This window comes from Mustela lutreola, chromosome 14 (assembly GCF_030435805.1).
Source record: "Mustela lutreola isolate mMusLut2 chromosome 14, mMusLut2.pri, whole genome shotgun sequence".
NCBI lineage: Eukaryota > Metazoa > Chordata > Mammalia > Carnivora > Mustelidae > Mustela > Mustela lutreola.
Window position 1 is genome coordinate 72,230,568 of NC_081303.1, and position 15,634 is coordinate 72,246,201.

A 15,634-nucleotide genomic window follows, 5' to 3' on the forward strand; every position below is an offset into this window, starting at 1 on the left:
AAATTAAAATCTTTTAAGGTAGAGTAAATGTTCAGTACAAAATCTTATGTGAAAATAAGAAATGTGCAACATAGTGAAACATTGTAGACATTCCCCTTCTTTATTCTTACTGCTTGCTGGGTGCAGAGAAGCACAGTGTTCTGTGTTAGTCCAAACATAGAATAAAATTCATATGAAAACTCTGTGATAGTCTCTAGCTAGAAACTGCTGTGCTAGATAAATCGGTGTGTCTTTGTCTGAAGCCATAATACCATTCCTTATTGCTTATTTTGGGCGAGAAAATCATTATACTTAAGGGAAAAGACTTCTTTAAAAAAAAAAAAACAAAGAAAAAACAACAACAACAACTGATCTAGGTCAGTAATTTAAGAGAAGATAAGGTTTATATTGTAAGGCTCATAATTACATAAAAAGATTCTTGAACTCTTTATTAAGTCTCTGGTTGGAGGGGATGTGGACACAAAGAAACAAAAACACTTGGCTGCAAATATAAACCGGTGTAGACATTATGCAGAAAAATCTGGTAGAACTTAAATTACACTGAAGTGTATCCTGTTTTAGTAATCCTCCTCCTAGGAGTGTGTCCCAAAGACATTCCACACTTGTTAATAAACCCCAACGTGTGAAGATGTTGTTTGGGTATTGGGAAGTTGGAAGCAATCTGTAATCTATTATGGCTAAAAGGGATACCTAAAATATGATGAATGAATACTTCAGAGGGTCATAGAGGTGTTAGGTACCATAAACTTAATGAACACAAAGAAACATAAATAACTGAAAAATACTGCTGACTGAAAAAAAAAAAAAACAGTGCAATGAAATCAATTGAATACAATTGATATAAACAGAGAGTACTTGTAGGTAAAACACAAATGCATCTTTTATAAGAAAACATACCTACAGAAGACATCTTAAAATTAAAGTTAAAATAAATCAAAATAGCTTTATAGGGAGAAAATAAGAGGAAGAATGAAAATAAAGGAAAACAAATAAGAGTAAGTTTCAATATACATTTAGATGTAATCCTTTTTTTTTAACAAAATGGATCACACCCATTAGTGTTACGTTTTCTGAGTTAACAATACATTTGTTTATGTCTCTCCAAGTCACAGTACAGAGATCTATGATTTCCATGTAAAATAACCACAACATAATAGTTTGTATCATGATTGTACATTCTGTTACTCATTTAATCCCTATTGCTGTAAATTTGAGTTTATTTTAATCACTTTTAATCATAAACAAGGCCATAGTATGAAACCACATATGTTTGCACATTACAATATTGTTGTAAGATTAATTCTGGAAATATAACTGCAATATTCAATAGTATTCAAGATTTAAAAATGAAGTAGATAATGCCAAATCACCATCCTAAATACTGTAAAAATCTATATAACCTGCAACACTGAGGGCTTATATTTCAACACATTACTGCATGCAATGTGTATTACTTGTTGTATTCTTTGCCAGCGTAAGGAAACAAAATAAAATGAAATAAATGAAGACATACATTTATTTGAAAGCACCAGAATAATTTATTTAACAATTTATTAATATTTAACCAGCAGAGCAGCTCTTTTCTGTTGCCTCTTTAATTCCTAATTATTATGTGTTGACATTTTTCTATGGGACTTTTGTTTTAGAAAATTTAGAAAACTTTCATATTACAATTTCATATAATTTATGAAAACAGTGTTTTTTTTTTTTTTTCAGTAAATCTAAGATGGCTGGAACTATATAAGTTTTTTAGACACGGTTTCATATACTATCTGAAGGCAACCATTATCTGAATTTAGAATGATAGTACAGAATTAAATGTCATTGTGGGTTTCTAAGTAAATGTGTTTCTATGTAATAGTCAATGTCTTTCATGGAGTCTCATAAAATAAATACAATGTTTAAAATCACGTAGGATTTTAAATTCCAAATTAATTTTCAGAGTAATATTTTGAAGTCAGAGAGATATGTTGGGTCAATTGTGCGAAACTTATTATTCTTCGCCCACCTCTGATAAGGGGGGTCTCACCATAGAGATATTGGCAACAGTTTGCCAGGATTTCTGGGGAGCTTTTGCTGATGGGCTCTCAGGCCACAGTTTTCTGCCCTGATGCAGGACAAAGGATGCCTGGTACTTAGAGATCTACTTTGCAACCATAAGCAAAAGTCCAAGAGAATGACTTGTCAATTTGGGATCAAATAAGAAAGGAACATTCCTAACTGATAACAAATATATGTTATTATTTAATTATGAAATAAGAATCAATGAGCAGTCATCTTTTGAAGTACAATGTTAGCATCAAGTTGAACTTGTCCATGTGACCATGCAATTTGTAGGAAAATACAATTCCCATGTAAAATATACTAAAACCAAAAAAATGTAATTTCCTAAAAATTCAGATTTGGGTTTCTAATAGCTGTTTACAATAACAAAACTAGAACTTTTTATTCTTTTTAAGATTTTATTTATTTATTTGACCGTCAGAGATCACAAGTAGGCAGAGAGGCAGGCAGAGAGAGAGAGAGGAAGGGAAACAGGTTCCCTGCCAAGCAGAGAGCCAGATGCGGGGCTCTATCCCAGGACCCTGGGATCATGACCCGAGCCAAAGACAGAGTCTTTAATCCACGGAGCCACCCAGGCACCCCAAAACTAGAACTTTTTTAAAGAAGAGCTGCTTATTCCATAAAACAGGGAAGGAGAAATTCAAAGAGAGAATGGCATATCTTAAGGCCTAAAAGCAAGGTTGCGTTTTCCCAAATTTGGCTTACTGTCCTGGAACTAAGTAATCAGGATGTAAGTTTGGGTCTCGGTTTTTGTTTTCCACCAATCTCTTCCCCTTTGCTGTGTCTGCTTCATTCTTAGTCTTGGATTTTCAGCATTTGATTCTATTAAAAGCCAATCTCACCAGAAGTACCACAGAAAAAGGAAGTTTATAAAAACAATTCATTCCAATGCCTCAGGCTCCCAGACTGTCTCATTGGTTATGGATTGAAGTTCCCCAGAACTGGGGTTCTCCTAATTGTCAGGCTGAACTGTTTTTCCTAATTAGAGCCATTGTGGGAATGACTGTTTTCTTGTCTTAATTAGTTTATGTAAAATTCCCAAGAGAGTCTATCTTCCTACTCAAGTTATGCTCAGAAAAAGATACACACATATAAGAGGGAGGGAGAGAGCTCTACAGGGAGCGTCAGATCTATATTTCATTGCCTGGTGAAGGATATAGAGTTTAGATGGAGGACTCAGGGTAGGGACATAGCACAAGAGTGAAGGAAGTTGATGGTTGGCCACATCAGGGTAGGGAAAGTTAGAGTCTTCATTTAGATTTGTCCAGCTTTGGAAGCCAACAGCAGCAAGGTCAGTGAATTAACTAATTTTGGGGAACTGGAGATATCTGAAGGAAGAATGAGCCACCTGCATAAGAATAGATAACCCAGTGTTCATGCAGATACCATGAATAACTGTTGATAAGATTCTGAACAAAGAGGAGTTAGGAAAAATAATACTGTAGGACAAGTTAGTACAAAGCGTAAATGTTTTAAATATTACAGTTTCCCAGGAAATGGGGCCAAGGCTCAAATGATTGCTTTAAAGCCACAAATGAGCCTTGTAAGCAATTACTGAAATCTTTTAGGAATCAATGTTTCAGGAATCAAGTGAGATTTCCAGTTAGCTGTTTGCACTAGATTTACTATTACTAAGTTTTAGATAGAGGAGGGTTCAGTGGGAAAAGTCCAATGGTGGTTCTTTCAGGTTTAGATCTTCCTTATGCCTTTTTTGAACTAACTGCATTTCTTCGGGAGGGTATTAGGTCTGGGTCTGCTGGGAGGCACCTTCTTCAACTGGTAGCTTGGTTCAATTTATAAAACCCTTCCCTGAGAGTCATAGTTAGAAGATGTGGTGACTACCACTGGGGAGATCAAGACTTATGGGGAAGAACAGGTATGTGTATGAAAAATCAAGAGAACTAGGAATAGGTATATATATGGTAGATATAGATGATAGATAGATGATCAATAGTCATGAATAGAGAGAGATAAATAGATACTAGGTAGATAGTTAGACATAGTTATAGATAATAGATGGACAGACAGATGGTCAATGATAGGTAGATCTAGTTCACAGGGAATAGGAAGAGAAAGATTCAAGACCTGTGGGATTAACTTGTTGAAACTAGAAAAGACACACATAGAAATTAGTGAAGTTTAAAAAAATGTTAGAGGTTTGAAGGAAGATGAGGATATTTCAGGTAGGAAAGATTTACTTTAAGGTAATGTTTGGAGACCAGAAAATGAAACTGACGTGTTTGGAATAATTACGTGTTTACTGAACTGGGGATTGGTGATTAGTAATTTGCCATAACAACAGGAGATATGGGTTTTTTTTGTATAAATAAAAAAAAATTCTGTACATTAAAGGAAGATGATGTAGTAGATGGTGTAGGAATTTGATGGGTCTTAATTACATAATCAGCGGACAAACACATCTGTAGCTAGTATAAGTAAGAAACTGTAATAAAATGCCATTTTCTAATTCATACACAAGGCTAGAACCTAATGAATGACAGAAAACAAAGGGGGTTTACGACTTCCTGTTCCAGTGATTAAGGAAGTGTTATCCTAGAGGACTTGAGCTGTTCCCTTTTCAAAGCAGAGACACCTCAGAAGAAGAGAATGGAGAGAACGTGAAACTCTTGTAGAGGATGAAAGGAGGTCACGTGTGTAAACTGATAATCTAGCAAGACAGACTTTGAGGGAATGGAAGCTTGTATCGAAAAGTAAGACCTCTGGAAGCTTTGACAGTGGTGTAAGGCTTATGAGTAGGCATCAAATTCGGTGAAGGCAATGAAGATAAAAGATACTGATGATAGAGCAAGAAAAATGGGAAGTTAAGCATAGCTGGATGGTTCATTGGGTTTGAGAAGTGAGGCCACGATGGATATAAAATGACTAATGCTGGTATCTAGATGAACAAAAGTAAGGAATTCACTAAGGGGCTCTGGTGGTGTGCTGTGGATGAGGATGGGGGCACAATAAAAAAGTATCACCACCGGAGTCTTCAGCTTCAACGACAAGAATTTATTTTCTTTCAATTCTAGGAGCTCGGGGTCTGCGATCCATGTTTGGACAGAATTGCTTTCTTCTGAGGCCTTTCTCCATGGTTTGCATGTGACTGCCTTCTCCCTGAGTCTTCCTAAGGTACTCCCTCTGAAGCTGGGTCCACATTTCCTCTCCTTAGAAGTCCACTGGTCACATCCGATTAAGGTCTACCCTAGTGTCCTCATTTTGATTTCATTATCTCCTTAAGGACCCTTTCTTCAAGCAGAGTCACATTCGGAGGTTCCAGGGGTTAGAACCTCAACATGAGCACTTTGGGAGGACAGATTTCAGCTTGTAACAGGTGGAGACAACGCGTTTGGGTGAAGGTGGGACTCTAAGTGGGAGGGTTCTGAAGAAAGTGTGGGGCTCAAGAAAGAGAAGCAGGATGAGAATCTGGAGTCACACTAGTTAATGGGAGTAGGAGGCCGATAGACACTGATAAAAAGTCTTGAATAAATAAGATCTTTTCATAAAAAAATATGGAGTTAGAAACAAAGAACAAAGAAAGAAATTTGGGAGGTGGAACACAGAATAGCCAATGAGGGGAACCAGGGTACTGTGGTGTCAAAAGGCAGAAAAGGAAAGACTTCGTAGGATCAGGTCATTGAGCTTTGGAGGTTAGCAGCAATGAGGACAGAGGGGGGCCACTGAAATTTTAATCAGAAAGCCACTGATACACTTTAAGAAAACTCATATGGAGCGTTGAGAGCAGATCATTGATTCAAAGGGATTCAGGAGGGAATGAAGACAATAAATACATATTCACGCATTAGGGAAAAATGATGTTGGTAAAGAGGAGAGAAATCATCTGTTTAGAGACAGTACTTCTCTCATAAGATAAGATTTGTGCCTATTTGATAACAGAAAAGAAAGACTCAAATAAATGATTCTGAAAAGGGAATAAATTAATAGGACCATATCCTGCAATGTGATGTTTCCATTGCATTCCATGGAGCCTACAGACTCTCTCTCCACCCCAGCTCCCACTAGAGCAGCTCTGCATTTATGGCTCCACGTAGTAACTTCCTATTAATTATGGCATTTGACCAAAGCCTTTTGGCACAAAACATATTTGAGATCCATTTTCCTACAAGAGGGAGGAGAGAAGGAACTGGAGACGTTAGAATGGCCCATCTTTTTTTTTTTTTTTTTAAGAAAAATAACACATAAACATTGCTATCATTGGTCTCCTCTGAACATTCTCTGAATAATGATTGCTTATATACATTATGCATATTATATGTATATATGGAGATAGAGGATATGTCAGAGACAGGGAAGGAAGAGGGTGAAATTCGCCAGTGATGGTTTGTCTTTGCCGTTAAAATATTCAATTAAGATTAAGAGTCACTTATGGTTTGTCTCCCTCCCAATCCCATCTTGTTTCATTTATTCTTCTACCCACTTAAGCCTCCATGTTGCATCACCACTTCCTCATAAAAATAAAAAATTAAAAAAAAATATTCAATTAAATCACATGCCAGGAATCAGATGAGGAACTGGAAGCCTGAGGAAAGAATTCTGAAATCATTGTGGGGAGATCATTAGGGTATCAAGTAAGACTTGAACGAGGGGAAAAAACTCACCTACTGTTCCTTCACTGCCTTGTCTAGTTCTTTCTTTGTCTAAATACATGGTTTTAAAATGGGGTTCCCTTAACCAGTAGGATTAGAATCATTTAGAAATGTGTTAGGCATGCAAATTGTTTGGCCTTACCCCAGATCTACTGAATTAGAAACTCTCAGGATAGGGACCAGCAATTTGAGTTTTAACAATGCCTCCATATGGTTCTGAAGATGTGAAAATTAGGGAATCATTGGTTTAAAATATTGACTACACTTTGTGACTGGAGATTGTCCCATACTATAACTTTAGTTGTGAGCATTGTGGGGTATGGACTATTTCCTTCTTTCTTTGTCTTCCTCCACATCCCCAGTACAGGGATCTACACAGAGTTGGGATTTGGTAAGCATATTTACTCTCTGACCAATAGTAGACATCTCCTACAAGGTTGAGTGCACTGGGAGTTGGAAGTCCTTGTTTTCGACTAGAAAATGGAGAGCCCCAATCAAAGCACCAATCAGGAATTCATCTTCTCTGCCTTCCCTTATTCCTGGGAAGGTTCTGTCATCTGTTTTGTTCCACTGCTCTTCATTTACACTTTCATTGTCTTTGGAAACCTGGTCATCATCACAGTGATCCAGCTGAACGCTCACCTCCACACTCCCATGTACTTCTTCATCAGCGCCCTTTCTTTCCTGGAGATCTGGTACACCACATCGACCATACCGAAGATGCTCATCAGCCTGCTGAGTGAGAAGAAGAGCATTTCCTTGAATGGCTGTCTCCTGCAGATGTATTTCTTCCACTCCACTGGCATCAGTGAGGTTTGTCTCTTGACAGCTATGGCCTTTGACCGCTACCTGGCCATCTGTAGCCCTCTCCATTATCCCACTATCATGACCCCCAGGCTGTGTGTCCAACTGACTTTGAGTTGCTGCGTTTGTGGCTTTATCACACCCCTCCCTGAGATTGCCTGGATCTCCACACTGCCGTTTTGTGGCTCTAATCACCTTGAGCATATCTTCTGTGACTTCCTCCCTGTGCTACGCTTGGCTTACACAGACCCACAAGCCATCGTCATGATTCAGGTAGTGGATATTGTCCATGCAGTGGAGATTATTATAGCCGTGATGCTCATTTTCTTGTCCTATGTTGGTATTGTGACTGTAATTCTACGCATTCAGTCAGCTGATGGCCGACGCAAGGCATTTTCCACGTGTGTTTCCCACCTCACTGTCTTTCTGCTCTTCTTTGGCAGTGTGGCCCTCATGTACCTACGCTTCTCTGCCACCTACTCCTTATTCTGGGATACAGTCATTGCTCTGGCCTTTGCAGTTTTGTCCCCCTTCTTTAACCCCATAATCTATAGTCTGAGGAATAAAGAAATAAAGGAAGCTATAAAAAAACACTGGGGTCAAGCTAAAATCTTTTTTCATAAGACCAAGGACCTCAAGTAAGATCTAATTATTGGAAGTCTACATAGTTGTTGGTGACTTCTCATTCTCAGCTCTCTGTGATCTTTTCCCACCAGCTTTTACTGAAACTGGTCTTCTGGAGGTCACCAAGAACAAAATTCACTAAAACTAGATATGTAATAGTTTTAGTGAATTTAGTGTATGTAATAGTTTCTTTCAGTCTTTATCCAACCTACATATGGTTGGATCTGACTTTGTTAAATCAGCTTCCTGCCACTCAATTCAGTCAAGATAAATTCATATTATGGAAATGATCTGGGTCAATATTTAATTTTAACATAGTCAAATGTTGGTCAGATATGGTAATTGAAAACTCATCTTCATAAGACAAAGTTCCCTCTGTGGTATCACTAATGGATATAGTTGAAAAATAACCCTAATTCCTAAATTAAGTATTCACTGTTTTCTTAATTTAAATTCAATTAGCCGGCGTACAGTACATACTTAGTTTCTGAGGTAGTTTGCAATAACTTATCGGTTGTGAATAACACCCAGTATTCATTATTGACGAATATCTGTATAGACATGTTTCAGCAGGTTCTCCTATGCCTCACCTGTTCCATTCACACCTTAGCAGTACTGTACAACATGAGTCCCATGTCTAGATCGGTAACGAGCCAAGGCCATCACAACTATAATGTGTGAAGTGAGTGGAGGCCGTTTTGCTCAAGACTCAATCCATTTCATTATTGCTGGTGACTGTAAGAAGCTAGGACCATGGGTAGGCCTCTGTAATAGTGACAGGGGAGGAAGCCTGACAAAGCCATTAGCTGCAATTGTGCAGTAGTTAAAGACTATGGCAAAGAATCTTAGGTCAAGAAGATCACTGAATAATACTATAAGTGCAAAAACAAAATTTAAAACTTAGTCTTAAAAAAAATAAAGCAATATAACCATCAAGGTATCAGTGCTTTTTTTTTTTTTTTTCATAATGAGTCCAAAATCTTAATCTTTGTGTTCAATGCAATTAAAGATATTGTGAATTAAGTGATGACATCAATAAATCCCCATTGAATGAGTAAGCCAGCACAGCCACGCTGCGTTCTGACTGTTCCAGCTGGCATCCAACAGTACTGAATGACTCTTCCCTTTTCCCTTGGCTTTGAAGATGCTGAACTCTCCTTGTCCTATTTTGTTTGAGGGCTTTTTCTCTTACTGAGTCTTCTTATACATGCTTCATAAAGGGCGATTTTCTCCAGGGCTCATACCCCAATTAAGATGTAATAAAGGGTACATTTACATTTAGTAAATTTACCTTTATTACAAGGTAAATGTTAGGAGATTTCCCCTCCTCCGTAGCCCGCCCACACAACTCCTGTGATTGTCAGTCTCATTTTCCCATGACTGTGCCACAGCCAGGCCCTCATCCTCACTCCTTAATGTTATGACACCAGACGGAAAGACAGGAGTAAGGGGGAAAGGCTGATAAGAAGAAGCTAATATGATCTAATAAAAATCTTAGATAGAGAAGGGAAGGTAAATGAGAGAAAACCCATTGGCTGTGGGTGGAGATGCCCTAACAAAGAAAGTCTTCAGCATCTACTTGATAGGAGAAAACAAGGGAAAACAGGGAAGAGAGGAGCAGGGAGACCAGTAGCGTTGCGGGGTTTGAGTAGTGCGGCAACGTCTCGTGCTCTTCCGGAGAAATGAGGAAGGAATTACTTCACTCCTTGACTGACTAGTTATTTTAACTGTACTTGCCCCAAGGGTAATATCGTTAGAGAACTGATATGCATGAACCTCCAGCAGGGGAAAGGGTTCATACTTTTCTTATCTCTTCTCTCCACTTTCTGTATGATAGAATCCTTTCCTAGAAATTATCAGTATCCCTAGAACTTCATAGAGCTAAAACTATCTCTCTTACATCCATACACTTCCACCTTCAAGCTGTTTTCCCAACTGAGGATGAATTATTTCTTAAAGCTTAGATATGATCACTTTGTTACTTTGCTTAAAAACCTACGATTAAACCGAACCTACTCTGTGAATGGAATTTTACTAGATAACGTGTGTGTGTGTGTGTGTGTGTGTGTGTGTGTCTGTGTATTTTGAGCAAAAACAATTCCAAGCTGAGGAAAAACAAAATCAAAGGAAACAGAAAAGAAAGAAAAGAAACAGAAAGGAAGCAGAAAATAAAAGAAAGTTCGTGGTGTGTTGACATCCATGAATGACTTTCTTACTATGCCCTTAGTAAATGCATAGGATTTAAGGAAATGTGTGGCCTCTGACTTGGTGAGCACGGGAGCACCTAACTCATTCTTCTTAATTTTAGATGTATTTTATCAACAGCTCTGTTGCATTTATTAATCATAGTTTTGCTTCTTGTAATAAAATAACATTTTTATATTCACAAGTGCAATTATATTTATTGATAGCAAAAATACAATTTTCTCATTATTGGGCATGGACTGTATAGAAGATATTGTAATAAATGTCTCCTGTATATATGTTACTTGATAACAATCCTAAGAAATAGGTATTATTATCATTCTTATTGTGTAATTGAGAAAACTGTGACTTCTAAGGGTTAAATGACTTGTCTGAGGCCATGCATTTAGGAAGAGGCTGGGCTGTGATTCGAACTCCATTCACTTTTACTCCGAAAGCCTTGCACTTAACCACCATGCTACATTCCTGACATTGTGCTGATATTCTTGAGAAAACGGAGAGGTGAGGAGGACTCCATTCTCAGAGGCAATAGCATAGGCCATTCCTGGGGTTCTTGTTAATTCTATTAAAATAGCTCGGCTATTTCTTCAAGAAACTTTAAAAATGTATCACTATATACAGAGGAAAGTGCTAGGTGTTGGAATGATAGTGCTATAAGGCCCATTCTCTGATGTGCAGAAACTCACAGTCTGGAACCAGAGTTGACATCAGTTGACCCATGAGCTGGATCCGGGTGATGGGAGGTCTACACCTCTGCCATTGTCCTTGGAACATTGGTTCTGCTTGTCTTCCCCCCTTCAGGAGCTGCTCCAAGGACAGAGTCTTGACGTGTTGATGAGGTGCTCACAGAATTTGGGCAGCATACACGACTGAACCCCATTAATGCCCCTATATAAACTTTTAAGACTCTGGTGACTGGGTGTGAGGACCCACGCATCCTGTGGTCACCCAAGACAACCTTGTATGCAAGTTCCCTTTGCTTATTAAACCTGCCGTCTACCAATCTGGAGTGACCTGCCTTTTTTTGGGTCTCTCACTGCCCTCCAAATATGGACACTGGTTTCAGATTACACCTGGAAAGATTTAGAAGAGCTTGTAAACCAACAAAAGGATGCTGTAGAATTTATCCTGAAAATGCTTTTTTTTTTTTTTCCCCAAATACTTGGAATCTCAGAGTAGGCCACACTAGGCATGAAGGCCATGTCCCCCATCCTGGGCAATGCTCATGGCTTCATAGTTCCATTATGTGGCTGCTTCTTCTGTGGACCTGTGGATATTTCTTCCACAGTTGTGAGCCAACCAGCCACATTGTGGCCCAATAATTTCTATGTATCAGGCACTGATAGGTTCTGGAAAAGAGTTTCCACAGGAGAACTGGAGAGAAATCTATGAAAGTACTATGCAAAAAGTGATAACAAAACTCATAAAATCATAACAGACTTAGTATCTATTCTTGGCGAGTCAAGAAAAACTTCAAAGAGAAATTTATTTCTTCTGAGACATGAAGAACCTTTACTGTTTCTTTGCATTGGTTGTTTACCCATAGATCTCCACCCTGATTTAATTTAGGAGATTTCTTGACACACACTAAGGACAGGCAGTAGACTGCTTTTAAGGAATACCTTACTCTTTCATCCTCGATAATGGCGAGATAGAATTTTTGCTGGGAGGACTAAAAGCTTCTTCCTATGTAGTGGAAGTATTTATTCCAAGTAAAACCAAGAGCTGACACATTCAGAAAGTAAATTGAGGTAAATGAGCTTTTAAAAATTGTTTGCAATTAAACTTGTGACATTTAAAGTTATTTTTGCTCATTCATTCATTCTTTTTTTTTTAATTTTTTATTTCTTTTCAATGTAACAGTAGTCATTGTTTTTGCACCACACTCAGTGCTCATGCAATCCGTGCTCTCTCTAATACCCACCACCTGGTTCCCCCAACCTCCCACTCCCCACCCCTTCAAAACCCTGATTGTTTTTCCGTCATGCATTCTTTACTTTAGAAAAGATCTATCATATGTCTATTATCTATTTTTTTTTTAATTTTTTATTTTTGATAAACATATATTTTTATCCCCAGGGTATTTTTTAAAGAGTTTATTTATTTGTTTGTTTATTTATTTATTTAAAAGAGAGAGAGAGAGAGAGAGCATGAGTGGGGGTGGGGCAGAGAGAGAGGGAGAAGCAGGTTCCCTGCTGAGCAGGAAACCCCATGTGGGACTTGATCCCAGGATCCTAAGATCATTACCTTCGCCAAAGTCCAATGCTTAACAGACTGAGCCACCCAGGAGCCAACTGTCTACTAAATAAGGATTGGTTCTTGCACCTTGAGGTAGACATTTATCACAGGTCTTATAAGGTGTTTTCCTCTTGATAGTAAGATATAATAAGATGCCCAGAAAATCATTTCATTTTGTTTTGAAGACTCTGGCTATCCTTACCGTTCTCTCTCTCTTTTTAAACAATTTATTTTAATTTATTTTTATTGTTTCAGTGTTTTAAGATTCATTGTTTCTGCACCACACCCAGTGCTCCACGCAATATGTACCCTTCCTAATACCCACCACCGGGCTCACCCATCGCCTCATCCCCCTCCCCTCCAAAACCCTCCGTTTGTTTCTCAGAGGCCACATTCTCATGCTTCGTCTCCCCTCACCTTTCTCCTAATGCCCCGGGTCACTTCCTCTTGTGTACACCCACATGACATTTGCAGTGAGAAGTCTCATCTCTGGACAGTTTTTAAAAGACCATAAAGCAGTACTAATTTTCTTCAAAGTCACCTGGATTCCTCCGAATCCTACAACACTAATTCATCAAAGTGCAGTGTGACCTTCTCTTGTTTCTGGAAAGCAGAGAAGATGATATAACGGAACTTTCGACGTAGACTTGAAAATGTCTCGTGTTTTAGTGACGGATTGACAAATGTCCTGGTTCAAGTGACTTATATTTGCAAATAACAAACCATTCCTCCACCTTTTAGAAACCATTGTTTTCATGAGAAAAATCAAATGTTACTGATGTCAGTTTGCTTGGTGCATATATATGTGTACGTATGTATACATATACATACATATATGCACAGTTTGCATGGAGCCAACTGTAAGCACGGGGGCTGTTAGCATACTCTTATATACGTGATGTGGAAAGTGGGCCCTCTACTTTGTAAACTCCTCGAGAATAGGCATCTTGCCTTGTTCACCTCTATGTTCCCAATGTCTGTGACAATTCTTTGTCCCTAGAAATGCTCAATAGTAGTTTGCTGAAAGAATAAAGTTTTAGAATAGAGGTAGTCTATGTTTCTTGACAAATTACAAGTGATAAAAAATTAAGTTGTAGAAAAACTCAGACTTTTCCCACATCCCCAGAGAAAGACAGGGGGGGGGGGAGATAATGGGAAAGACATGATATCTGGTCTGTTTGCAGTTGCACATGCAGCCGTTGTAGCAGTGGAATGCAGCCACGTCACAGATAATCCACGTAAATTTCTATGACTGGCATAGATGTTAAATAGAACTTTCATTGACATTGTGGGACTCTAGTCCCTTAAATACAAGAACTAAACTTCATAGTTTAATCATGGCTATGAAGGAGATAATATGTTCAGTCCTGGCCCTTGGCTCCTCCTTTCCTTTATTTTAATGAGAAATAATATTTTTTAGTTGAAGTCTTTTTTCCCTGAGTGGGGCCATGGCACCAAACTTGCTATTTTTATAAGGTTTATGACGACTTAGGCTTATATAGTTTCCTTCAGCCCTGCTGTACTCAAAGAAAATTATTAGCGGATGGGAACATCAAGCAATTTAATGTGAGATTTTTAAATGATGTGTTGCAAATCATTCTTTAAAAAATACAGCCTTAGCTTTACGAGGAATTATTCCAAAGCAGATCCCAGACCTTTTCATTCTGATTTTCAAAATTAATGATTCAGAATAAAATGTATGGCGTGTAACTAAAATATAAAGTGAGCCATATAACAATTCTAGGAAACAGGTCGATTGGTCATTACTACCCCCATTAGGTACTTAACAAAATTAAAGCAAATTTCTAATGCTCATGTGGTTGTTAAATGGAGGCATCAAGCCTTTTAACTGACGGTCCAGTGTACTTGCCATCAGCCCCGCCTCTCCTTCCGCCTCAATCACTTGGTTCGTTGTATAAAGCAAATATCATGGGTTTTGCTTTTTCTTATTCAGTGCATTGATACTAAATAAAAAAATATTAAAAAATATTTTAAAAATTAAAAAAAAATAAGAGAGACTGAGAGAAGATTATAGTAGGGAGCAAAAGAGCTATATTTTTTAATGAGAGGATTGCAAACTTGAATAATATATATTCTGAATAGAGTTAAGGCACAAATAACTTTAAAGGACCTGAAGTGTTAAGAATTAACATCAACATATTTAACTGTAAAAAGATCACTTCATGTTTTTGAATTATGTTACGTAATCTTCTAACCCACTTAAGAGGCAAAAATTGGAGACATTTTAAAACAAGAACTAATTCTGGAGAAGCAAAAATTAAAAATTTTAAAATAATAAAATAATTATGACCTTTATCCCATGGGAAAGAAATGGTTTTATGTTAAAATTAACATCATTTCCTTGTTGATTTATGAGCCAAGAAAGTGGGACTCCAGAATATACCCAGTAAGTGTGATATCAATGTTCGTGCTGCAAGTTGGGGGTACTCCAGAATTTGAGGTAGAGAGCATCTCTTGGAGCTTCTGGGCCCAGGAAAAGATCTGATAACTCAGGGGAGGCCGCAGGCAAGCTGGACAGAGCTGATTAAATGGGTATGGGAAGCACAGATCTGCCTACTGCCGATAACCTTGACCCATACAAGAACCCTGCAAATTACTTTTGCCCTTGCAAAATGGAAGGTAAGACTCCTCTCTCATGAAGCTGTCTGGGATGCACTCCAGCCTCCTCCGCAGCCACCAGCACTCACTCACCTAAGAGCAGCATGCCAACTGAAAGACAGTACGGGGCTCTAAACCTCCTCTGTGTTCTAGTCAGTCTCGATGGCCTCAGAGCCAATGAGCATTCTCAGAAAACTGTAAAAGTAGCAAGAGAGTCAGGGGTCCAAGTGTTAAACCACCAAGATTTAAGATGTTCTCATCCTGTCACTCCATTAATCCTCAAGTCATCCTGATCCTTGCCCCAACAATGGTGGTGCTAAGGGGACTGCAGCGACTCGGTCAATCTAGATGGACTGAGAAGATGGGGCAGGGCTGAGCCTCGCAGGCAGGGGTCAGAGCAGTAAGAGAAGCTTGTCCTATAAGCCTCTCCTGGCTGCAAAGGCTGAAAACCCAAAGAACACTGGTTATGGCAC

At 38.4% G+C, this 15,634-nt stretch overlaps 1 protein-coding gene across 1 annotated transcript; it reads left to right on the forward strand.

Annotated features, from left to right (window-relative positions):
* The first annotated feature begins 7,151 nt into the window (after positions 1-7,151).
* LOC131815093 (olfactory receptor 6K2-like) lies at positions 7,152-8,117 on the forward strand. The gene has a single exon (XM_059146729.1). It carries the CDS (start codon positions 7,152-7,154, stop codon positions 8,115-8,117), a length of 966 nt encoding a protein of 321 aa, XP_059002712.1.
* Positions 8,118-15,634: the final 7,517 nt, after the last annotated feature.

What these genes read in the sequence shown, in the direction of transcription:
- LOC131815093 (XM_059146729.1), top strand. Translation starts at nt 7,152, where the DNA reads ATGGAGAGCCCCAATCAAAGCACCAATCAGGAATTCATCTTCTCTGCC.